General features: G+C 38.4%; 1 protein-coding gene across 1 annotated transcript in view; it reads left to right on the top strand.

Annotated features, from left to right (window-relative positions):
• LOC307268116 (cadherin-18) overlaps positions 1-27,494 on the top strand; it is a 71,448-nt gene that overhangs the window by 22,765 nt on the left and 21,189 nt on the right. Inside the window, exons 4-8 of the mRNA XM_080050639.1 lie at positions 11,287-11,454; positions 13,211-13,398; positions 14,240-14,493; positions 19,977-20,113; positions 24,709-24,830. Of these exons, the coding sequence (XP_079906765.1) occupies positions 11,287-11,454; positions 13,211-13,398; positions 14,240-14,493; positions 19,977-20,113; positions 24,709-24,830 (869 nt within the window). The remainder of the gene's footprint in view (positions 1-11,286; positions 11,455-13,210; positions 13,399-14,239; positions 14,494-19,976; positions 20,114-24,708; positions 24,831-27,494) is intronic.

Here is a 27,494-nt window from a genome sequence, read left to right as displayed (position 1 = left end):
CGTATGGTTCAGTGGCTTAAACATCTCAAAAAACCCACCCATCGCCCAAAATGACAGGCCTGTCCGACAGTGTTTGGAGATTGTGTAAGGTGTTTTGTTTTTTTTCCGACCACGGCATATAACACTTTTTAAGCTTAGCAATGGGACAAAGGGGCTTATGTAACAGGCTGCCTTGGTAAAGCAAACATAAAACTTGTGTGACATTCTCCTGAAGGCTTTCCACCCAAATAGAATCCCTCTAAGTATGTCTGATACCTCGCAGCTGTTAAAAAACAGTCTACATCAATGTCCCTTATGTAACTTAAAAAGCACTGTTGTGTGTCGTTAAGACATTTAATGAATTTTTGGTCTGAACATTTCCTTGGCTGGGTTGCTTTTTGTAAGTTGTAATTATCACAATGTTCCTCACTGGTCACATCATTTTCCAAAATGCAGTTACTCTTAAAAGGCAAAATTTAAGTGGTACTTGTAGTGGCTAGAAATAATTGAGCTACAAAAACTGTGGATCCTATGTTTCCCAACTCTCCAGTGTGTCTATATGCGTACATAGTCCACAAGTAATATCATATGTATAGATTATTTTCTCTTCATCAGTTGTTGTGTATTTACCGGTATGACTGTGTGTGAATGAATGGAACCTGGAACCCTGTAAGCGCTTTGAGTCACATAGAAATAAAGCGCTATATAAATCCAATCCATTATTATTATTATTATTATGTATTTGATGTATTTGGATTGTATATTGTGTATGTATTGTTGTTTTTGCTTTGCATTTGTTTGACTCGACATCATTGCAAATGAGGGTCCCCTCTCGATTGGTCTCTCGAGGACAAATAAAGGTTAAATAAAACAATAAATAAATATTGAAGGCTTAGTTTTGAATACATATGAGATCCAAAATAACCCCAATGAGATGTCAGGCTTTGTAAAGCTTTATTCAGAGCCATAGAAATCCTTATTTAACCATTCTCGCAGGTTGAGTGGTGCTCATCTTGACGAGTGAACTGACATTTATCAGCAAAATAGGTTAAGTGACTCTTAAAAAAGTGATTTCCCTCTATACACAATCTCACTTTTGAATTTGGAATGAGAATTTATTCTTTCTACCTCTCGACACTATCTGACTATCTTAAAAACCCTAAAGTTCCCTTTGACTTCCACTATTCTGCACTGACCACCCTCTAGGAGGAATATGGATGAAATACAGTAGAGAATAAGCTTAGCGGTACTACTTTAATGAAGCCATTATTTTTTTTAACAAGCTTCTCCAAGATCGGTCATCTCTCTGACATTTTTTTCTATTGAACACTTTTTTCTAAATGTGATGGTGCTAGGTTTTATTCTGTGGTATCTTTTAATTAACCTGATTCTATCTAGTTTTTTAAAGTATAGGACAAATCAATATATAGAAATACCCTGTGCCATTATCACCTGTCAGACAAAGTACATTGTCTTCAAACATAATCACTATATATTATTTCCAGTCGACTTACATTGACTGTCTACCATGCCTAAACTTAAAGATACACACACACAAGCACATGCCTTTCAGGTTGGGACTGAATTAAAACTCTATATAGATATAGAGTACAAGTTGCTTTACACCAGACACTGAACCACCAATATATTTTTTGAGTATTCTTGGATGTAAAAATCAACCAGTACAGACATGTAACAAGCTCAATACCACATTGAGTTCTCACTTCTTAATTCAGTCTGAGAGCAGCATTTTTGGAAGCTTCTAGTCTCAACTGGAAACTAAATTCAACCGTGGATGTTACATTGTAATTGATGCATCTACGAGATGGTGTCATATAGCATATAGGCCAAAACAGGGAAAGATTGGAATTCAGGATTAGATTTACTTCGCTGGAGAAATAAATGAGCATGACACAGACTTAAAGTAAAGACTAAAATATAACTGATACAAGTGATAATGATGGAATGCCTGAGGGGAAGAAATGTGGAAAGAAGCTTAAAAAAAGTGCCAGCCTTACACCGCATTAAAATATTTGACATACAGATATATTTAGTATGTTCTTAAATTGTTTTTCTCCATGAATGATGCCTCCAATGTTGTACATGAAATCGCTGAGTGAGTTGTCTGTACACATCATGTGTGATTGACATTTGATTTGGCTAATACGATGGTTGCTCATCCTAGCGATATGAGGTGTAATGAACCCGTTCTGTCAGTAGAGATTATGCATTACATTTCATTCAAAACCATTCCAGTTCACCAATGGGGAGCCTGGCTGATCAAGTAGATTTATCAAATGAAAAAAGTAATTCATTGGGAGAAAAGTCAGTCAATTAAACAATGGCCACGTAAAGGAAATGGCTATGTAAAAAAATGGCCACATCTAAATATAATAAGAATGCTATGCCATTACTTTAAGACCAACCTTACAGCAGCCTGCTTTCACCGATGTTAGGAATAGAAATGTCAAGGTAATTGTTAAACTGTTTGAATCGTTAATGTCAATTTCTTAGAAATGTCACAATTGATTGTGCCACTTAATAAAGACGTACGTACATAAGTCAAATGTCACACGGTATTTCTGGCTTTCTTTGTTCAAGCATCTTGAATCGTGTGCGCATTTGTGCAAATTCAAAATGATGTGGTGCCCCAGCATTATTTAAATCATAGTGAAAAGGCAATTGAGAGGTATTTCTAGTCTAGATTAACAATTGTGTGTTTAGGTAAAGCACGGAGACTCTGCAGGAATTGCCAACCAATTGCACACCACGGCTACTAATGCCAATGATTATCACACAATCAAAAAGAGTGGAAGGCACTAATCAGTGGAAATCACTCGGTGCGGTGTGGCTGTGCTCGTTTTTTATGTCTAATGCACCTTCAGTTGGCACTCCCAATGGTGTTTAATAAACGCTATCTTATCGTTACTTATCTTGCAACAGGGGGCTACTGCATGTGTAGGCAGCAGTTTAGAAAGCTAGTCATATTCATTCATATTCATCACCGATAAAAATAATTTCAAATTTTATTGCAGCAGACGAATAATGAGTACCATAGAAAAACATACCTCGGTACATCTTCACCTCATCACTTTATATTGTGGATAGACTTGAGGCAGTGGTAGATGCTGCCATCTTCAGTAACTAGCTTCTTGTCCTTGAAGGCCACCGTAGCTTCTGTCATTATTTGAACGGAAGGGGTTAGCAAGTAAGGGTGTAATCTGGAATCTCACAACTAGATGCCACTTAATAATATTGAAATATTAAACACTGCACCTTTTAAGAATAATTTGAACATGCTTGTTTTTGGTTGCATGTGAAGCTCAGGCTACCATAAAGACAGGAAAATGCTTACTTGACTTATATCCATAGGACAAAAATATCTCCTATCAGCCCTTATACAAGCTCACTATCTAACACGTTGTATCTTGTTTGCTTAATCCATCCAAAGTGTGAAGACAACAGTTTGTGGTTGGGGATTATGTGCTGGAATCTTGTGGCCGGGGGAATTCCTGGAGTCGATTTTTTGCAATTATTAAACAAACAAGATCAAATGTGTTAATTAACACACTTTACCAAACTCCAGAGGTGCTGCTAGGCATATTAAGTTCCTCGGATCCTCAGAAATCTACTGTAGCCGTTTTTTTTTACCCATAATACCAAGCAAATCTACCCTGCTAGATATGAGAGTGTATCGACGGTCTTTGCTGTCTTTGCACAAAAGGGAGTATTTTGTGTATTTCGCAAAATGCAAATCTATTCATCCTTTCGATTTTTTTAAACATATGTTACACTTTACAATGAAGCCGGCACGTGACAGAGGTGTGCCACAGTCAAATAGATTTTCCAACAGCAGCTTTCGATCCTTCCAAGGTGTCCCTTTATAGAAGAAAAAAAACCCAGTGCTCCCTGCCTGCTTCTTATGCTGTGACTTGTCTGGGGGATATTTGGTCAATAACAAGAGCAGACACACAAGGACAGCAAGTATTAGACGGACAAACTAGAACCTGCTATCTGATCAATGCCTGTAAATCTCGAAGGATAAAAGTTAGAAATGGTGCCTGGATGTACAGTTGACAGGTCTAGTCTAAGAAAGCTCCAACACTTTGTCTCATGCAATATTGGCTTGCGACTAGGGGTGTAAGGATACGTCGAGACAGATCGATATACCGATTTATTTAGAAAACATCGACACGTATCAGTGCAAGACCCAAACAGCAATCAATATCTTGTCTTGAATATACACTTTTATTTTAACATTCTCTCGCTACGTCTTTATGTGACACTAAATGTCCACTAAAATAATGGATTGTTTTTCATTAAAATATAAGAACTCAGAAACAAAATGGTTGAATCATAGTTCAGTTGTTTTTTTTATATAAATGTAACAGGTCACGTTAAATGACCATATGATATCGACTCACATTGGCCCCTGAATTGAATCAAAGTTGTATTGTGATGGTATCATTGTCCAATGAATCGATCTTATATTGTATCGTGACCAAAACCAGCGATTTACATCCCTTCTTGCGACATCACCATACAGGTTATATTTGTTAAGTGACATGCTATAACCACGTTAAGAATTTCCACTGCAAAAAGGGCTTCAGCCGATTACACGGTTTGCAAATCTCAAAAAACTGCTAAGTCCAGCAGTTTTAATAAGGAGCCTTCTATATCTTTCGTCGGGCAAGTGTACATCCTAGACGGTGGCTGCATTTATCCTTTTTATAGTCGGGTCGTAACTGTCTTCGCCATCACTACCGTGCATCTGTCACTTAACCCGCAAAGACATCAAGGTTGTTCCTCTTGAGACTTATAGTAGAATGCCTCCCCACATTTGTACTCACTCTCTCTCTCACACACACACACACACACACACACACACACACACACACACACACACACACACACACACACACACACACACACACACAAGCAAAGACACAGGCGAAGACACACCACACTGCAGAAGCCCTAAGTCCCTCTTGCATCCTAAATAGGCTAATTTCTCTGCTGATTTGGGATTTGGGAGTTTATTGAAGGAGCTGACACAGTTTGAGATGTTTTTCGCGGTTGTGTGGATTACGTATTTTACCTCTGCTTAGATAACGGAAAAAGCTGTAACATTGTCAATCAGTTAATAATAGTCTTGAGCGGTCCCATAACTTATCCTCAATTAGATCTAGGATTTGACTGACGTATGAACATACTTAATCTTAGTGAAGCAAGAAGAAGATGTCTACTCTTATGATTTATATGATTTTGAAAGCAGCTTTTCTTGGCTGTTATCGACCTTTTTTTTCCTCCAGAAAATGCTGTAAGGAGTGCAGACACGCGGGGAAAACATCGTATTGGATGGGGCCTAAAAGAAAGAAAAGGCAAGATTCCTGAAGCTGTAGATTGAAGAGGGCTTTAGTAATCTCCTATAATCCTTTTTGTTCACCCAGGAGATTGTCCTCCTTTAGAAGTTCTCCAGCCAGACAAAGAGGTGGATAGTGCGATGGTATCAACTTCTTAATAGACTGGGGAGGTTGAGGAAAAGGCTAACCACCTCCACTGTGTCAGATGGGTGCTGGGTTCAGGGGAGTCAGCTCTCTCTCAATTATTTTTCTAAATTAACTGACGAGCTCCGCGGAGATTTAGCCTGAGACCATCAGCCGAGGTATTGCGGCTCAGAGTTGGTCAGGATTGAGAGTTCAAGGGGGTGTGATTCCACATGTCAAGGTAGCTGACACTCGGGTAAACTTGGACTTTGCAAAGAATACCCTCGGGGTCTTCTCTGTGTTGTTAAGGAATTTCATTTAAGGCGAGACAAAGCAAAATCATCTGTTTTTTTTTTCAAGCACTGGTTAGTTTTGAGATGTTTGGTTTATTTCGATTCCATAACATTTATTCTTTGATACGAGTATAAATAAAAAAAAGTCCAACATGTACATTTGTGTTTATTTGACAAAACTTGGTTTATCTGCATCTGTATATTTAGCCCATATAACCATCTTTAACTGCCTTGATCTCAAGGTGAGTTTTTTTTTCTATACTCTGAACCAATAATCACCACTTCTAAAGCCCTGACATCTACAAATGTCATTCAAAAAAATACATTTCGTATGATTAAGTAAACATGCAAAGTTTCATGATGATATATTTTACTAAACATTAACCTGTTAACCTGAAGTGTCTCGCTCTAAGAATGAATCCACTTCAGTGATCATACCTCTTTTTCGTGCATTGCATGATCTTCGAAAATTTTTCCACACATTCCTCGATTCATTCTGTGTCCTGTCTGAATGGCTAGGGGCGTCTCATCTGCGTGTTCGATGAAAAATGATTGACAGCAGATTGCCCTATAGTTGCTGTGGACAACATATAATTCCCAAAGCCCTAAAAAAACAATACCCTCGTACTTTGTGTGTTCTCATTTCAAACTAAAGCCCACTGCAGTGAAATATTGCACAGGAGCGATGCGCCTTGGTGAGCAAAAGGGGGTAATAAGAGACTTGAAAGGTCAGACCGTCCGTCTTGGTGTTGTTTTAATGGGAAGTGTGGCCACTTGCCAAGCTCTGTTCGTCTTTAGAACCCCAGGTTAAGTAACGCTAAGACTCCAGTTAATGACAGAAGGTCTTACAATAGTTAGCGGAGCCCGGCTGCATCATTACAGGAAAGTGGCTGTGAGCACTTTGATTTATAGGAAACATCTACAGAGCCATGCTGAGATGTGGCATTTAAAAAGAAAAGTGTGCTTTTGTTCTGATTCTTAGCTAAAGGTCTTGTTACATGTATAGTTTAATTATAACATATTTCATAACTTGAGAGGCAGAACATATTGTACAGATACATGTGTTCAAACGCATGGGAAGTGTGGAAAAAAAAGTTATAGGTCTATCTGTTATAAGTCTGTTATAGTTTGTTTTTAATGTTGCATATATTTGAAAAAAAAAGCAGTCAGCTGCATGAGAAGAGTTGCCAACTTATCAAAGTTGTGTTTGCATTTAAGTGCACTATTCACAATCTTGTATTTGGTCAATCATCAATAATTAGTTGAATCTTCCCGCACCAAGAATACAGATATACCCATATATTCATTCAAACATTGGATTGCATATTGACATCTGGGAGTCTATGAGATCACAGAGTAATAACTAAATATAAAACACCACTGTGTGTGTTATTTATGTGCATTTAACTTGCAGCTTTGGCATTTCCAAATGGGAGGGCAGCCAGCCAGCTCTGATGTTAATCTCTACCGTCACCTCACAGAACACAGTCCGTCACTGTCTGCTTAGCATTTAAAAAGGCAGAACGCACCGACGTATAATTCACCCAACTCACTCCCATTTAATTAACCTTATCGTTCCACTAGAAAATAAAGTTACAATTTACAACCGCTAGTTATTACTTTTGAATCAAGAACTAATTATAATATTGAACAATTAAATGACTAAATTAATAGAGTGTTGGGAACAGAATGAAAGTGCAGATGTTTTTTTTACAGAGAGTGGCACAGAGGAATCAACGTGGCAGTCAAAGTTAAAGTCATTTTGCTCAGATACCCTTTGGAATCAAGCCCTGTAACACATTAGTGTTTGGCTCGCTGCCCCACTTAACGGTTGTCCCTTTTGCAAGCAGAACTGATAGGCACAACATGACATCGTATGAGTGCTAGACACTATCAGAGTATGTACATAAAACAGATTTAACCACTGCAACAGTACATTTTAAGAGTGGTTAAAATCGAGTTTCTCTTCATCTCACAACATCCAACGAGAAGGGTTTCTGTGCAGCCCTGTGGAAATAATTGGAGGACACACATGTACTTTGAAATGTTGCATTGAAAAAATAGTTTTCAACCAGTCAACTGATTTTTTTTTTCTTCAATAGAGCACATGTAGTAAAATGTGCTTTATACAATACACCCCCTTGCTCACACACACACACACACACACACACTTTTTTTTCATACTAAAACAGGAACTGAGCTGAAATAAACAGACAAGCTAGAGACAACAACTTTGAATTCAATTAGAATAAATCAATAAATACAGCGGGAAATAAGTACATAAACTGTGAACAGGCTATTATATAAATAAACAGGCCATCCATAGATGTAGGCTATATAAGGGTCAGTCTCGAGTATTGTTTAAATATATTAAAAAAAAAATATCTTTAGAAAACTAGAAGCGTCACTCAATGGAGAAATATGAATGGGTGAAATCAATAGGTCAGATTGTATTCGCATTCAGAAACGCTGTTCACAGCCCTTTCATAAAAATTTCATCACCTTAAGTTTATAGAGAGAATCCAACATCATATGACATAACCCTGACTCCTCATGCTCATACAAAATTCCTATTATTGCCTTCGATAGTTGGATACTGCCATTTTGTCCTGGTCTATCATGCTATTTATAAGAGAACTTGCGGATGTGTTGATTGGTTGCTGATGAAGCCAGGTTCACGGGCACTATGTCAGTCCCAACTGAGAGTGACAGCTGATGTGTAACCTAAGATCCCCTGGATGTTAATACTGTCGGCTGACTTGCTCCTTGACCCACTTCTAATGATTATTCTGCCCGCGGATCAGTGGATTAGTTTCCGTCTGTAGAGTGTTAAAGGGAAGAAAGAGAGTATGATGATATATGACCTATTGTGTGACACAGCCATTCACTGTCTCTTTTGTAACAATTTCAGAATTCATAAAACTGAATAAATTCACTCCAAAAAATATACTTCTGTGATATGCAAGCTGCCAAGGTTTTGAATCTTACACTTGAGTACTAACATAATAATTGCTTTGTATAAAAATAGACTTCCAAGTACATTTAAGAAATGTAGATATACTAAATGCAATTTTGATGATTTTGCCCATTACAGTTTTTAAGCAAACTAATGAACCAATGAAGGGGGATTTAAATGCAGTGGCAACATATGACCTCAACTTAACCTCTCCCCTCTACTTAAGGAATTTGAATGATCCGGACAATAACACCAAATGTGCCCAAATGTGAACGGCTTATGTCTTAAGCCATTTGCCTACTAATGGATGGATTTGTTGTGTTGAGATTAACACAACATGGTCATTCATTTGGACGCATATTACTAGCCACCTGGTTAATGTAAGTCCAACAGTAACTTAATATGTTTAGTTCTGATTTTAGTCTTAAGCTATTTCTGAAGTAGATATCCATCTGTTTATCTGCTAAACGCTCCACCATGTTGACCAGTCACTCACAGAATATGTCTGTCTGTCATATGGTGAGGGGGCAGGTGGTGTGCAGTGAGTCTTTAAAGCTATATTTATTTATTTTTGCTGAAAACAGCTGCCTCTCTGAGTCTTCTGACAACAGAAATATATACCAGCGACAACCCCAGCATAATGGTGTGTGGCATACTAGAATACTTATTTTTTAAAGGTAGTTTGAAAATGGTGATTGTTGTGTCAGACTCTCAATTAAACAAAATATTGAGACGATAACAGTCAGGTCAAGGCAAAGGAGTTAGGCTTAATTGTGTCCAAGGCAACCTTGCTTTACTACAACAGAATTGCAGAAGTTACTCAATAGATTGACGACAATCAATACATTGAACACAAGTACATGAATCTGCATTGGTTTTTGCTTTTGCCATTTCCTGTTTTTTATTTACGTTTTGCCACTTGCTCAGGAAGATCCAGTTCTATTGTAAAAAAAAAAAAAATCAAGAAATGGCTCAACTTGAAGCATCTACATCAACTGCTCATGTTTAGACTGGCGATTTTGAATCATTGCCTTGTAGTGTGCAACTCTAGTAGTTCACCTTATACTGGTACAACTAAAAACCCATTCAGGAAATAAGCTATTTTCACCAGGTTTCAGTGGGATGTCAGCGACGGCTTGATTCAATCCCTAAAGCCATCGTATCAAAAGGTTGCCTCCTGTTGTGATTCTCACTCACAACAGGAGTTCCCTTCATTCAACTCCATGGTCAGCTCTCCCATGGTCTCTATCCAATCCCGGTCAACCGCTGTGTATTATTGAAGAAACGAGGGTTCACAAGTTCACCAGAACGTTAGTTCAATGCTTTTGCCAGAGGGTCTTGGCTCCGGGGAAAAGCTAAAGATTTACAACAAACACTGATGCAACTGGTAGAACATATTAAATCAGGCACCATGTGGTGATTTGGTTTCAGGAGCTGAGATGGGGAATTAACCCCTTGACAGACACACACTCACAGCCACACACACATGCATGCAGACAGACACACACACACACACACACACACACATACGGAAACACACACACACACACACACACACACACACGGTAAGACTTTTTCACACGCCGCAATATGTGTGCAAGACATCCAGCTATTGCATTGTAAATCACCAACTATAGTGCACACAGGGAGAAAAATAATAATACCTAATGTGTTTTTGCTTGGTTTGTTACCGCGTTGCATTTTACCAGCGTATAGTTTTATCTTTAGTGGTCGGTGGTGCATTCATATATTACCAAGCAAGCTTTGGTTGTGTGTGTGTGCTGTTTTATCGTAGCAATAATAAATGTGATTGAGTGGGCGCCTTAGAAAGTTGCGTTCCAAGGTTGCATAGTCACTTTGAATATAATGAAAAAGGGAGGAAAGCTTAACCTTGAAAAGAGAGAGGGAGCAGCAGAATCAAAGATGAGAGAAGCACAGTTTGTATGGTGCAAGTCTTTTATGATTAGTCCATAAAGAAGTGTGTAGGGGGGATTTTAAGGACAATGACAGTATGTGTTATGGTGGGCTATGTATTTTACCCTAGTAGTTGCCGTTAAGGCGTGACACTGCAGATGAATAGGGTAAAGCAATTCAATCTGAAATGGTGGAATAAATATTAATCTGGCAATATGTAACTAAATATGAGTACATTTGCATATCTCAAAAAATCTAGATGTTGGATACAGAATTAAAATCCGTATTTCATTTTTACAACATATAAGTGTGCAACGTTTGAGAATGATTATGGAAACTTGTGTTGATGTTGGTGCTTTAGTAGAAGATTTTTGTATTAATAATATTAATGTTAAGATGTCTGTTACAGACGGTTGCGTAGGGGAAAATATACAGACAGGAACAGACACTACTCTATAGTATGTAAGGAGACATGTAATGGAAGCAAAATAGCCCCAAATCTCAAAATTGACCAGTGCTTGAAATAACAATGTTTGCCTGCTGTGTGTCACGTTAACTGAAAAGAGTGTTTTGTTCTACAGACACAAACAAATACGCTGCCATGAGACACCTTGTTTCTTTGTTGCTCAAACGTTTCCTTGTCTTTCTACCCATGCAGGAATCATCCGGACTGCCTTATCCAACATGGACCGTGAAGCGAGGGAGCACTACAGCGTGGTGATTCAAGCCAAAGACATGGCCGGCCAGGTGGGAGGCCTCTCTGGCTCCACCACCATCAACATCACGCTGTCAGACATCAACGACAACCCGCCCAAGTTTCCCCAAAGTATGTTCACAACAAAGCCCCACAATGACAATGTAGCCAAGAAAGCAGTGGTTCAGTATGTAGGTTAAGTAGCTACGAGGAACTTTTGAATGTCTGTGATTATGAATTAAATGTAACACACAAATGAGACAATGAGTGAAAAGAACTAGCTTTAAATAGCCTTTGTCTAGTGAACCCAGGAACAACAGCTTGCATCATAAAAACACTACTGCTTTTGTCCAGAGGGGCCGCTAGAATTAACACAAGCTGAACGTTCCTCGTAGTCGCATATATAGCCATATAAACTGTATACAAATAAAATAGAATAAACGATAACGACACCCATTTGTGTTAGAAAAAAGGCCATTACATTTATTTAGCTTGAAGACACTAACAGTCTCCTTGGACATAGTCGTTATACGAAAACTCTTCACCCTGAGAAAACGATTGCCTTTTGGCTTCTTTACTAGTTAAATAGCCAGGAGGGTAATTAAGCCAAATAACCAAGGGTAATGGTAATGTGTTATTAATGTCAACCTGAGAACATTAGCTTCTATTACATTGAATGGCTAAACTGTAGCTTGGAATGTATTCGGCAGTTACAGCCTTGAGCAGGAGACCTCCACTGCAAATGCCTGAGGGCACTAACATTACCTGGAAAGCGGGAAGAAAATGTATGAGGAGTTCTGTACTGTATTTTGTCTTTGTGGAAGTTGAATTTTTACTATTCACAGTGGAGAGAAAACCTAATATGTTTGCCTGTAGAACATAGACAGATTATATTTTATGGTGTATTCCGTTTTAGCAGCTCTAATGAAAAGAGGTAACATCATCATTTGTTTGCAGAGACATACTTATTTTAATTAGGATATTTTTCATGCATGTGTTGATTAAGCATTTAGCCTTCTCAGAAAGACAGAGCAAATCCAGAATTATTGAGGTTTCCCCTTACAGACCTATTCGGCATGCCTCACTATGATGCATCATACTCTATTCTTCTGTGACAGACATAACGGTTAAATAAGCTAAATTAGGACTGATCATAACCCTTTGTTTGCAGTCTGAATAGGCCTATTATTCTCCATTTTAAAGATAGATTTAGGTAATGACAAAGGGCCTCATCAAGCTCAAGCCCTCACAGCAAGTTTTTCATTCCGTGCTACTGAGAAAAAACTATTTCAAAAGCCATCAACATGTTTCTGAATAATCCTCCTGTCTCAGGAATTTGATCTGCTCCATTGCAGTGCTATCAACCACGGTTCAGTGCTTAATGTCAACTGAATCACTGCAGAGTATTTTTAATGACATTCCCCTCAGGAACAAATGGTGACGGAGTCAAATTGCTTAGCTTAGCCCCTTTTTCTTTTTTTTTTTTTTTAAACATTCAGACGATGATGTAGGGCAGGTCAGTTTCTGTTTAATATGCCCGCCTACTAAAGGTGCACTGTGCAGTTTCTGGGGATGGGGATTTGCCCAGCTTGCAGTTAGTTTACAAGACATTTTTACTCTACATGTAATTCTCAGTATAAATTGAAAAATCTAATAAAAAAATATATATTTTGAGAAACCTGGCACCAACCTGTAAACAACAGTGAGACAGTAACTTTTCTGGTAGCTTACTAACTTCAAATAGTGTTCCAGAGATCCAATTTTCTGTGAGGAAAGTTTGATTATTCAGTTGTGAGAATATACCTAAGAAAATGTTCACTTCTCTGACAAACCCAAAGTTACATAGTCCACCTTTTAATGGGACCAAATCAATGTTTTTTTTATACAGAAAATTACCAGCTGTACGTCCCCGAATCGGCTCAAGTGGGTAAACCGGTCGGGAAGATCAAAGCTAATGACGAGGACCTTGGTGTGAATGCAGACATCAGGTACAGCATCATTAACTCGGAGGGGGCCAACACCTTCTCCATAGCAACAGACCGCGACACCAGAGAGGGAATTCTCAGCCTCAAAAAGGTAAGAACTCGCGGTTAACAAGGGCAGGCAATGGGATCCTGTAAAGACTCATCGTAAATGTATTTATGAGCAAGTGACCACAGACTTGAGAGGTTTTGGACCGCAAGTGGTGCTGTTAAAACCACGTTCACTCATTGTTGACTATATGGCACTCATGCATAAACCGTTCTACCATCTGCGGAGGCTGGTAACAGTTAATGGGAGTGATGCACTTTTTTTAAAAGGGAAGCAACGCTCCAATAAATGAAGAAGTGGAACAGGAGGGTAATGCCAGCTGATGTACACACATTTTCGAAATAATTCAAAACAAATAGGCTTTGTTAGGGTTTATGAGGTATGAAATGCATTCACGCACGCAGATATACTGTTGGTCTAGAATCAAACAGTGTCATCTTTAGTAGTCTGGCATTTAAAATGAAATCATTCTGTTTACAATGAATATTCTGTCTTCACGCAGCTAAATAAATCATGCACAGAAAATGTATGTATTTTGTCAACACACTTGCACCGAACTGTCTTTTTCACTTTGATATATTATGTTATTATCTTCTATTTTGTGTAACAACAGCATCCTACTGAATAAAAATAGCAAAAAAAAAAACATAACTTGATTTGTATGAACATACAATTATGCCTCTTCCTCTTTGTCTAACTGACACTCCACTTACTGCAAAGTACAACAATTAGGTTAATGGCCTTGCCGTGGTGTAGACTTTGAAGCAGACACTATATTTAGCTGTTAGCTTTAGCTCGTTGTCACTTGATACATCCAAGTGTAATTACTGTGTGCTATGAGCGTGTTAATCACATCTCCCTCCGGTGCTGCCTTTCTCCCCGACAGCCTCTGAACTACGAGAGAAAGAAGACCTACACCCTGCACATCGAGGGGGTGAACACACACGTGGATCCACGGTTCTCCTACCTGGGTTCTTTTAAAGACACGGCCACCTTGAAAATCACAGTGGGGGACGTGGACGAAGGCCCGGTCTTCTCTATAGATCACTACATCATGGACGTGTATGAGAACGCACCGGGAGGCACCGAGGTGGGCACGGTAACCGCTCGAGATCCCGACAGTCGGAACAGTCCCGTGAGGTAAGAAGCTGGAACTGATGAAAAGTCTATGTTGGGCGGAAACCTTGCATGTCCTAAATGATCATTTTTCAGGAAAAAAATTAATGAACTTTAACCGTTGCCAATTCACAAGCTTGATATAATAATTTTCATTGGTTAAGACTTTATAAAGCCCACCCACTGATGTCAAGTGTGACCAATAGCACTGAGTTATAAGGAAAGAAAAATGTCAAACAATACAGATACAAGTTTTCCGCCAGACATCGACGATATTCACATATACAATACAATCTGCAGAATTCATTACACATGCTAGGTGGTAGAGCATCTCTGTCATATTATGTGTGCATCTTGGTTTAAACTGAACCGACACGCCCACTACAAAAGCAAAGGTTAAGAGAGGTGTTTGCTAATAATATGAGGGTTATTTTGAGGCTCAGCGCTCTTTCAGGTGTGCCAATGTCAGTCTGGAGCTTTGTCAACTAATTAGTTGCCAAAAAAACATTTACATTTTTTTTTAGAACCATAACAGTTTTTGCCAGATGGAATTCTAAAAATGTGTGTTGGATTAGCATAGCCGGTAAAGCATACTATTTTCCTGTGCATGAATCATTGATAATGAGCAAAGCCAAACAGGTCACAGCTTATCGGGGATTGCCTGACGTTTTTTATTCGTCTTTTCATCAGTGCCTTCCTTTTTGGCATTCAGTTTTACGAGTGAGATATATCTCTGAGGTGCTTTGGATTGTGCCCATTGAGGTTTAAATCAACTAATATGATTAGTTTCTGCCTCCGAGAGATGTTTGTCTAACTAAAACTCCAATTTGCATGTTATTTATCTGCCCCATATAGCTGTACCTTTCTTATATTTGAAGCTATGACTTAACACTGCGGTTGGTTGAACACATATCGGATAACATGCGTATATGAATTATGCAGGAAGCATTTTTTTTTTAAATATGCAATAGTTTTTCAGGTTGCTCTGAGTCTGAACTTGAGGGCATACTGTTAAATAGATGTACAGCAATATGCTGATATTAAACTTACCTTTTTGCTGTTTCACATTTCTTCGAGGTGTTAATACACAGCCTAGGCTCTGTAAATGGGCATGTTGCAAGCTAAGGTGGGACCCCTCTGTTTACATAGGCTAGGCTGTGTATTAACACCAGCTTTCTTTTCCAGTGCACACACACTTGATATCCACTGATTTAGCCAACAATTGATTTTGCCAACAAGCGTTCCCCAGAATCGCTGACTTCACCTTTAAAGTCAGCAATATCCACAGTGAACCTTTCTCTTATTTTGTCTTCATAACGCAGATGCCTTTTTTTCTGCAAGCTTTTAAAAGTAACCCGAGGCAGTACAACTACATAGTGCATTTGTATGCGTTTTAAAACAGGTGCTTGTCCACTGTTAAAAAAAGGGTGATTTTACCCTCAGGCTGCAGACTTATCCTGGGTGTCGGCTCTACACAGGTGCCTCGTTTCATGACATTACACCCAAGCCACTCTGCACTGCTTGTTTTCATTTGAATTCCCTTCATAGCCAACACGTAAAAGACGGAGGTAGCTGGAAACATGACACTCTTGGTGAGAGGAACTATTGCTAGTATATCAATAAGAAGCAATCTTCTGTTGCTGCTATATTGTACAATAACTTAGTTGAGGCTGCGGAGCCCAGGTGATGTCTCTACACTGTAGTATGCTTAATGTCAAAATAACTTTTAGTCAAAATCAGTGAATATACCCTCAAGATCTGCTACCTGTCCGTACAGTGTGTGCGCTAAAAAAAAGAGGATGTTAATACACAGCCTTGGCTCTGTAAATGGGCATGTTGCTAGCTTCGGTGGGCCCCCCTCTGTTAACATGCCCTTTGTCTACATACCGGTTTACAGAGCCTAAGTTATGTATTAACACCAACTTTACATACATACATAGGTAGCGGATCATGAGGAGATTTTCACTGGTTCTGACTAAAAGTTATTTCTATAACATGTTTTTGGAAGGCGAGCTCTGTTTCGGTTGTTGATGTATGATCTACAGTTTGAAATAGGAGGTAGACACAGGGGGTAAAAGTGATTATGTGATTCATGTCAAAATCCTAATGCTTTGCGAAAGAAGTTGTTGTAAATAAGGCGGCAATCTACATATGAAAGAGCCTGGTCCTTGTGGGATACCTCTTTCTTAGACCATTCATTCCCTCCCCTTATGTTTCCCGCCCCCAGCCTTTGCCACATAAAGGGAAAAGGCAGTGGGAAGCCTTTCAATGACATCCACTTGAACCCAGACACAAATAAATAAATAAATAAATAATGTCAATCACCGTGTGTGTGTTGGCGTCAGAATGCAACGGGGATCAGTGTAGGGGCGCGCTTTGATCATGAGACGTCTGCCCATGCGTGTGATGAAATAAACATGTTATTGAAGTGACTTACGTTGGTGTGAAATTCACATCCCCAATGGTCACATAAAAACACAGTCTTGATGGTTCATTGCCTCTCTTTGCTCCTATATATTACCATAATCGTCATAATGCTCAATCAAAGTTGTATACACCTTTTGAACCTGGTTACTATGGAACTCCTCGTGGATTCAAATAAGCCACATTCTCAACACGTATCGTTTTTTTTCTCTGAAGTGTAAATGATGTAATATATATATATATTTTTTGTTCAAATAAACTAAAGAAGCTTGAATTGGATTAACATGCCAGTGAAGTCTTTGAAATACGCAAGAGTTTCAACATATTAGAATAATTTTGTAGACGTTTCTACTTATTACATCAAGTGGTTATTTACAGCTGCATTTCACCTTTAAAGACACATATTCATGGTCTCCAAAGGATAGTGCAAAATAATAGCAATCATCTCAAAAAAAAGTTATAGTTAAAGTATTGCTGAGGCTGACAAAATAGTACAGATTAAGCCTTAAACAAGCTCCTGTATGTGATTTTTTTATTTTTGGTTTTTGGTCTGTCTGTGTTTTTTAATGGTGTCTTGTAAGCCCTTGTGGGCTGGGCATGCTAATGCATGACACAATAACAAAATATTCAAATCAAATCAAAATGTACAAAATGAAATGTATTTTTGTTATATTTCCATTCAGAACGTTAGCCAATCAGCTTGTTTGATGCGCAAGGCTGTGTGATGTGTTTTTGAGATTTGTAAAAGTCTAAGATCACCCTATGCAAGTTACTCATGTGTATATTTGCAGAACTATTTTCCCACTATTTGAGAACTGCTCTGCCAAATCTGAAAATGCTATGTTACTGTTACCACCTTCAAGCCAACGTTTAAATGTTGCTGTTTTTTTTAGAAAAGCAAAGTTGCCTTTCAGTTATTTATCCATCTATACTAGTTGTGTTTTTGTGTTGTATAATGAGCTTCACCACACACATAATAAACTGCCAAACAGGAAAAAAAAATGCACAAGATTTACGAGCGGTCGTATTAATTAACATTATTGAAGCGTTTCTCATTGGATTTCATTTCCACGAGAAAAAAACAAATGCTTAGCACCTCCACTCTTTACTTCAACATCTGAAAGGCGTTCAAGCTCCTATGAGCCTGAGCCTTTAATAGATCATGACAACGTTTCTAATGAGCGTGCCTGGTACCCCTTGTAACAAATCCAAGCTTTACAAAAAAAAAGTAATTATTTCAAATAGGCTATATGAAATCCTGACATTAATATCCCTTTACTATTTTATTTTTATTTTCATCTCTTATGTCAGTTGAAAATATATTGACTCAAGCTATATTACTCGTAATAATGAATTCTGGATTAAAGGCGTAAATAGGTAATTAAGGGAGACATTAGATACAAGAGCGGCTTAGCTGTCTTCTGCTTTGTATTGCTCAGACCGATTAGCTTCTAGTTTGATAGCAACCGTGCTACGAAAGCCATTTACAACAGTGTAAACACCACCTGCAGAACATTGCCTTTGACACTATTAAATAGTTAAGATACGTTTTTTTTTTTTTAGCATTCTTTTAAGTCCGAAAGTCCATTAAAAAACAAGTGAGGATTATTCTATATTATGTTCTTCAGAAGTTGGATCGGACCATGGAAATCACAGAAGCATAAGAACATCCTATGTCACTTTTTCACTTCATTCTTGGTTTTGCTTGACTAAATCGCTTATCATTTATGGAACGTTTTTTTCTCCTGGTTTGATAGATTTGCTTACCAAATACGACATGAACAAAAGTAAACACACGTGTTGTCTAAAGCTGCGTTCACACATCAAATTGTATTTTTAGTATTTTATTATTGGCATGAGTGTTATAGTTATTGTATTGACTGTTTCTTATTGTATTTCTTAGCGTACGTTGGTCGTCACATCAATTTTTTTCTTCCTTTCTGTGTGTCAATCAATATAAAGCACTTTGAACTAACTGATTTGTTTGAAAGGTGCTGCATACATCAATTTAATTTGATTTATAGATTGAATAGAATTGATGAACAAAAGGCCATGGCTGAAAAGGCATTGAGTGCCTACACAGTGTTAAAAGACATTTCACTATTTGAATTAAAAGGGCACTCAATCTGGCTTTAATACGCAGTTATAACTCAGTATGTGTGTTGTATTATGTATTATGTTGCTCTAAAACTAACCAGGGCTGTGCTTAAAAACGACAAACTACACCCAAAAGACATTGGTGTTTACCAAGCCTAGATGGTAAAAACAAAGCAATGCTATTGGTTCCATAATGTGAAATTCAGGATGCCAGTATTTTATGAGCATGGTTGTTTTGTTTTGTTTAATATCTCTCCTGTGAGTTATGAAAGTGTAAAAGTATATTGCTGGAATGCCCCTGGAAGTTGGGCCTTACATCAACACATACCTTGTTTTTCCGCCCTTTCGCATTCTACATTTTAGGTGTTTTTTCCACACACAGTCAAGATTATTGATGTCGCAGGGCACTTTGAAGAGACTTAGGGCTGAATACATTGTAGAATGGCCATAGTGGGAAACAAATGTATGACTTTGCAGATTTATTATATCCCATGTTGATCATAATAGAACTTTTGAGCGGAGGTGATACGAATGTTTATTTTTTCGTTTAATCTGTATAAAGAAAAATAACATTATTTTTCAGTGAGATGTTATCGCAAGTCTCTAGTGAGATAGCCAAGAAGAGAGACACCAATGTGATGTGAACAGTTTTCATTTTTTTACGTCTGTTACTGGACTAAATTCAGTTATATAGTTACTTAATAAGCAGTTAAAAGGTCCACATTAAAATGTTATCGATTCAATGCAAACATTGATAATGTATAAACTACCTAAGTGTCACTTTTAAACCATATTCATTCCATCTTTTGACCAGTAAATCAAATAAAATACACACGCATACTGGGCACCACAATCTGATCTGTGTTCTACTGATTATCCTCTGCCATTGTGATGGCGTTTTGTACCTCATATTTCATTATTTCCATCAAAATAATCATCAACTTGAGTGGGTATACAAGATGGTCATTTTTCTTTTTCCCCAATAGGTATTTCTTGGACAGCAAAGAGGAGGGAGAGAGGTACTTCAGAATCGACGAGAGCAGCGGAGTTATCCGAACGACCAAGCATCTGGACAGGGAGGACATGTCTTGGCACAACATCACTGTGATGGCCTCGGAGGTTGGTAGGTACCCAGCCTCATTTCCATAACCTGATTTCTTTTTAACAAGTGGGCAAGTAAATCCAATGCACCCGCTGCGTTATCTTGTGTCTCTCGTGAGCACTTCATGAGCGTGCAGATTTGTCTTTGAGTTGCGAATGTCTTTCCATATTCACATGGGTCCTACTTCCTATTGAAGAAACAAATCAAATCATATCAGTTTTAATTTTTTTAGCCCAATATCACAATTAGAAATTTGCCTCAGTGGGCTTCACGTTCCATACAGTATGACACTCTCTGCCCTTAGACCCTTAGCTCGGCTGAGAAAACACTCCCAGTAAAAACCCTGTATCGGGATAAAAATAAAATTGAGAACGCTCAGGGAGAGTTGACAGAGTAAGGGATCCCTCTCCCAGGACGGACATGCTGCAATAGATATCATAAGTCAAACAAATTCATGCTTAATTTTAATCTTTTATTGTGCAAGAAGAATTTCTGATAAGCTATATGAATGAGCTAATGTAATGCGATTGTAGAGTTTCATCAGTTTTATCTTGATATGCATAGTTTTCTCTCATTGTCACTAATACAGTAGATATATGTGCAGATTATGGGGTACACATACATACTTTAAATACCATTATCTTCAACTTCTGAGTTATACATATTTAAATAAAATTGGTATCTTTATCCCAAGTCTGACACCTTCAAAGACTGTAATAAACACAGGACAGTGTTGTGAAGTTTGCCGAATATAGCCACTTAAAAAGAGATTGCTCTCTCTTTTCACACTCATCTAGTTGAGCCCATAGGCCAATGGAAGACATTATATGTTGTCATCAGGGTTGAATTTGAGTCATTGGTTAGTTATTTGCCTCCACAGCATAATTTAAAGAGTACAAATAAAATAAATGAAAGTGCAAAGGAAGGTGTAATAGTTTTGTTTAGTGTAGAGTTTTTTTTTGAGATAACAAGACACCCTGAGGGGATCATATAGTCAGCGAGCGCTCCGGGTTCAAATTCATAGCGTGTAAAATTGGAATCCATATCAATAACAACAAAAGGGACGATTCCATAAAATAGAAATGACTTTATGCATCTGAACTGCACACTCTGCCTTTACCCACAGAATAAAATCAGCAGAAAAAATCTTGGCACTACTGTAGGTATATTTTATTCAGATATTCACATAAACGCATTGATCAAAGTCACTTCAACAGCGTACTGTACATTTTAATGCGAACACATGCAGTGCAACAGTGCTCTGAACCATCAGTGTAAGCCTAACTATTTGCATTTTGCATATTTGAAAAAGAATGAACCAAAAGAAAGGTTGTATGGGTTATTTAAATATGCAACACATGTATGTTGCTTGCATCTGTTTAGCCGACTAGTTCAGTGTCACTACTTTATATATGCTAAGTGTGATGTAAGCGGTCACAATGAACCCACTGCACATACATGCTTATATTCTGCCTATGTTCTTGCCTAGAAAAAGTCATTGTTTTGTTCAATTTTGAGTTTTCAGTTTAATATTTAAACAGGATAAATTATTTGTGTTGTATTGTTCTACTCTGGTTCTTACTTGTAATCACGGTCGATCCAAGAAGATTGCTTTAAGACTCCCATCCCTGGTCAATAGTTAGCTACAAGGTTGGTGCAGTATGCATTGCACAGTTGACTTTCTTATACCTGCTGTCTAGATGTTTTAATCGCGTATTGATAGTAAATACACACACAACCATTAACTGTATGTGCATGTCCCAATACAAAGTAAGTTAACAGTGAAAGTCAACCATTTAAATATGTAGAAAAAACAAGGACGAGGGAGATCATTTGCATATTGATTAGAAGGTATTCAGGTAGGTTAGCGTGTGTATATTTTTACTTTTAATTAACTACACAATCAAATTAGTCCCATTTGATGTAATGTCCTTTCCTACATTGAAAATTAATTTAATCAATCGAGGCCCCGCTAACTTGGAGAATTGCTATCAGGTAACTTTGGTAATTTGTAATCACAATTAGGCAAATCTCTCGCCAACCGACGGAGGTGCTGCATGCTAATGTTTCTTTATCTCTCCGCCTCTTCCCTCTTAGTATTCAAGGCTAGGGCGAGACGCAAAGACACTGTCAAAAGACACAATGATACATTTCCTAGCACTCAAAGCAAGGACACTCAGTGTTGTAAATACAAAGCGTTTTAAACCTCTCAACGAGATCGTCAATGGCCACCAGGAAAACAAGAGAATAGCGAATAAGAGATGTAATGTATTCTTTAGTTTAAGCATTGATTTTCCAGATCACCTTTGGTATAGAAACATCTTCAAGCACCAACAGCTGCATTGCAATATAGTATAGGTGCAATGTAAGACCGTCTGCTGAAAAACACCACGCATGGAAAGCTGTATGCACAACATAAAGTAAATAAAAACCTTCACATATTAAAAAAAATAAATGCCGCAACTGCATTACTTTTCTCCTTTACAAGGCCATTTTTGCTGAGCTTGTATGCTATTTTTTTCAGCACTGTCCTGCTACACACACTCACAGTGTGAAATATACCCACACACCTGGCAGCTACCCAGTGTTCTCTTGCATTTCAATGGCATAGGTGGCTGTTTGTCAAGGCTGCTACTTGATATTACAATGAGAGCGGATATGGCATATGCAGGGCTGTACAGTGCGACAGTTTTGATCGCATTTGCTACTGAAATTGATCACGTGCGATGATGAATACAATGCTGCTCGCACTGGTGCTAGCGTCTAATACACTTCACCAACGCACGGTAATAACCGGAAGGAGACGGCACGCAGTTAAGTTAGCGCGTGTGTAAACAGAACATTTCCTGTGCGCCTTCACATTAAAAGCCTGTTACTAGCCAAACGTGAGTTGACTTTTATTTTGAAGTTGTAAGAACAGGAAGTGTGCGCTTCACAGCCCTGCAGTGCGCTAGCGAAATCAACTGCTTCAGCTGCAGAGAGCAGTCAACACCAGTAGTCTATTTAAACAAAGTTTGAAATAACTGATAAGCCACTGAAGAACACCTCCCAACACATTCACAACAACCTAAATTGTACCAATATGTATACTTATTTATTTAATAGGCTATATGTTTTAAAGTTTGGTTTTAATTAATAGAAGGACATTTACCAAAACAATGTATTATTATGAATATAATAATTATATGTATATACAAAAAATATATAGATATACATTTTATGAGGAGAAATAATTCTGAATCAGCAAAAAATTGCAATTGGCAGTTTAGATTATTTTGTCTAAATTGCAATCAGTGCACCCCTATTCATTTTTCTACAATTATTACTGCACACACTAGGATATGATATTAATTGAGAATTTCAAATGAGACCAATATGACAGGCTAAAAGGTAATTAGAGCGAAATGCATGGGTTAAGGTTATGCAAGTTTTCGATCATACTTTGTGTGCTACTGAATTTATTTTTGTGCTACTGATTTTTTTTGCTTGCTAGCACCAGTGCTACCACCTAAAAACATAAGCGTACAGCCCTGGGCATATGCTTTACATGCTTCACGAGTTGATAATGCAGTAAAAAAGGCAAATAATGCATGATAACCAAGCACACCAACTGGGACAACAAAATGTATGTTCAAAGATCATCAGATGGGCTTTAATATATGCAAAATTGCCTTGTGTTACATTGCGTCCAGCCGTGCTTTAATAGTGGAACAGTCTTTGACACCTTACACAGTCTAACTTAAGGAGCACAGTGTGTTTACAGTTCAAAACTAGAACCATCGCCTGGTTGTAATAAGCCCAAGTGAGGCATACAATTGTCAAACGGTGAGAGTGCAGTGGTGGTGGATAGTGCTGTAAAGATGGGCAAGCTCATCATATGAAGCTTCAATATAGTACAAGGTCACTGTGACCCTAGCTAAGGTTGCAGTGACCTTTACATTCCAAATTCCTAATCAGCTCAAGTTGTAGTTGGGCTTAATTTGACAAAAAAATCCCTCAATCCATTCTCAAAAAATGGTGCTCACAAAATGTGAAGGCCCCAGTGATTTTAAATCACTCCAAAATGTAACAGTTCACCTCTAAGTGTGACTTTGTTTCAATTTTGATGAAAACAATTCCTCAAAGTGTTTAGGTTACAGTGACCTTAAACTTTGACCACTGTCCTCCAAAATCAAACCCGTCCAAGCTCTGATGTAGAGTTGACATTTGTGCAAAGTTTAAAGAAGATCCCTCTAAGCGTTCATGAGATAAGGTTTTTTTAGCGGGGACAGTCCCGAAAACATGATGCCTCTGGCCTTTTGCCGGCATGAAGGCATAATTATAGTGTTGGCACTCTACTTTGTTGTTAAGCCTTACATTTGACTTTCATCTTCTCTCTCTCCCTCCCTCCCTCCCTCTCTCTTCCTCTCTCCTTCTCTCTCTCTCTCTCTCTCTCTCTCTCTCTCCCTCTCTATTTCCCTCTCTCTCCCCCTCCCTCTCTCCCCCCTCCCTCTCTCGCTCTCTCCCTCTCCCTCTCCTCCCTCTCCCTCTCTCTCTTTATATATTTCCCTCCCTCTCTCCCCCCTCCCTCTCTCTGTCTCTCTCTCCCTCTCTCTATCTCTCTCTCCCTGCCCCAGACAACCCCAGCCTTCTGAGTCACGTTCCAGTTACCGTCCAGGTGTTGGATGTGAACGACAATCCTCCAGAAATAGCTACGGATGAGGAAGTCATTGTGTGTGAGAGCTCAAGGCCGGGACAGGTGAGAGCGTCTACCATTCATTTCACCTAGAAAAATCCAGGCCCGTATCTTCATATGCTCTTCCCTGTCTCCCTGTCTGTCTCTCTCTCTCTCTCTCTCTCTCTCTCTCTCTCTGATTGTATGTCTGTCTGTCTGTCTCTCTCTCTCTCTCCACAAACATTCAAATATTTCCTCACCACAGACATGCCTCAGGGTCTTTTAAACGTGTTACAATAATAACAGCATTTTGTCAACTAATATTTATTCAAAATTATTTATTTGAGAGCTGTCATCAATTGCCACGGTTGGAAGCAGTCTGTCACCCTTATATTTATTTAGTTATTGTTTTATTCTGTATAATGTGTTGTTTTTGTCTTTCACTACCTCATTTCACATGTATTTTTCTATTTTCTTTTGAACTGCCATGACGGATTGTTATCACATTACATTCCATATAAAAAAATATACTACTTTTTTGTTAACGACACAGCTAAAGAAAGAAAGAATTGATAGCTGTGCATTTACCCCCGGCCGTCTCCCTCACTCCATACATTCTGCACTGAACCATTTTTTTTTTGTCAGCAGTTTTTGGGTTGCTTACCGAGAGCCTATAGGAAACCCTAAAGGCATTCGGTGAGGGCCTGCTTAATCATCCTTATATTCCAAATGAATATCTCCGCAGCAAAGCATGACTGCTCTAAATCGAAGCCCATTCCAATTTACTCTCAGTAGCCTTTGATTCATTTGAATTAAGAAGGTTTTGGAGATACAGAGCAATCAGCCGCATGGAAATGGCTGAAAGGGCGGTTCAGCAAAAGATGATTGGGGTAGAGAGTTGGAACACACACAACTAAATACATTTTTTATTAGTTTTTCAATCAAGTGGAAAAGAAAGTTTGAATTAAAGTTTGCAATACATTTGAATTAGGATGCTTGATAGCCTGGAGGTTCTCGGCCCAGGGGATTCGTTTTGGAAGAACTGCACAGCACCATTCCAATGAAAACACATGTGAAAGATTGGAGCGGTTCCTTAATGATTCGCAATCTGTTGGCATATTAATTTTTCCAGCATGGAAACTTTTTTTCTGATCGGTAGGCAGTTGTCCAATTTCCAATTCCAATCAAGATTGAATGTATTTACTAAATCAGAGCTCCAGGTGTACTAAGGGTAAACATGGTAATAGTAAAATGGACCAATCCAATATGTACAATTATCACAAAAATGTATTAAAAAGATGAATGACAATTGTAACACAGCTTATTTTTCTTTTGCTGACTGGCCTGGGGTGTTCACATACAGAGCGTATATGTAGTGTTGGCAAAATTGTAATTCTAGCAGGGCAATGTGAAATGATTCACAAAGTTCAAACATGTTGACTTCATTCTCAATGCCAGAAATCAAAGTTCAGGAGTGGGTGATGAAATATGTCTACCAGTAAAAAAACTGGAATTGAAAAGTGATGTTTTAATGAAGAGGTTGGTATTGCAAAAAAAACACCTAGAGTATGTGCTAACCGCAAACCTTACACTTGCTTGATTTATTTCAAACCGTCAATTGCTTTCTTCATGTATTATTCTGAGGGCTTGGTGTTGAAAGATATTTCTATCTGGTATTTTAAAACCATTGGTAGCCCATATAGCTCAAAGACATTTGCAGAAATCCAAGCAGAAAAATTACATTGAAAAAGAGCAAAGTCCTCACGTCAGACCGTCATTATGCTTCAAACCAAAAATGACATTAAGGAGAACAATTTTGTCCCCACTCAGAAAGCAACCAAGTGGCGATGTGTCCTCCATGCGGGCTTTCAAAACCTCCAATTATTATGATTTTTAAGAGTTATAAAGTGGCACTATGCTGGGTTTTTTTCACATTGCACAACTTCTCTTTGGAATCATTAAAGAGAAGGAGAAATGAGAACCCTCCTGTCAGCCAAAAAGCTCTCACCAGTTCCTCTCTGTCCAAACATGACATCCACACAAGCACACACAAAGTACATTTGAATATGGCATAGATAAATACAGGGGGCCGGCGAGAGTGCACCAAGACCACATTAACACCCTCATCTAGTATTGGGGATAAGAACTGTTCTTGTGGACAATGGGCTATCAGGTCGTTTTCCTCTCAAATCCAATTCCCTCTGTGTCTTTGTATCTACTGTATTAAGGCGAGGCACTGCAGGCAAAACGTTGTTTTTCCAAGCATTGGTCAATTTTGAGATTGTTGTCTGTTTTGCTCCCATAACATGTCTTTTTTTCATACTAGTATTAATTTTTAAAACATATATAGTATTTTTTTTGATTTTTTAAATTAAAAACACCTGCCACAACAGTGTCTCGCCTTTAGTGTAACACAATGACAAAGTGGCACAGTGAGGTTACCCCTCTGAGCTATACACTGTCATCGTCAGACAACAGTCCCTCCTGGCAAACGCTAAATGTTTTGACATCCTAACAACCACACAGCCACGCTCTTTCAGTCGGCATACATCCACAGAGGCTAAAAATGTAACAAGGCCAGTTGGCTGGTTAGATCAGAGGGGACAACTGAGCCCCACCAATTATGATCACAACACAATCATCAAACTGGCAACTAAAAACAACTGCTCGCCTCCGCATACAATAAAGAGTGAAATTGATTCTAAACGGCACGGCGGCTCGTTAAACAGTGTTAAAACATTACAGATG

This window comes from Ammodytes marinus (assembly GCF_949987685.1).
Source record: "Ammodytes marinus genome assembly, chromosome: 21".
NCBI classification, from domain to species: domain Eukaryota; kingdom Metazoa; phylum Chordata; class Actinopteri; order Uranoscopiformes; family Ammodytidae; genus Ammodytes; species Ammodytes marinus.
Note: the sequence above shows the minus strand (reverse complement) of the source record. Positions and strands in the feature narration are given on the sequence as shown.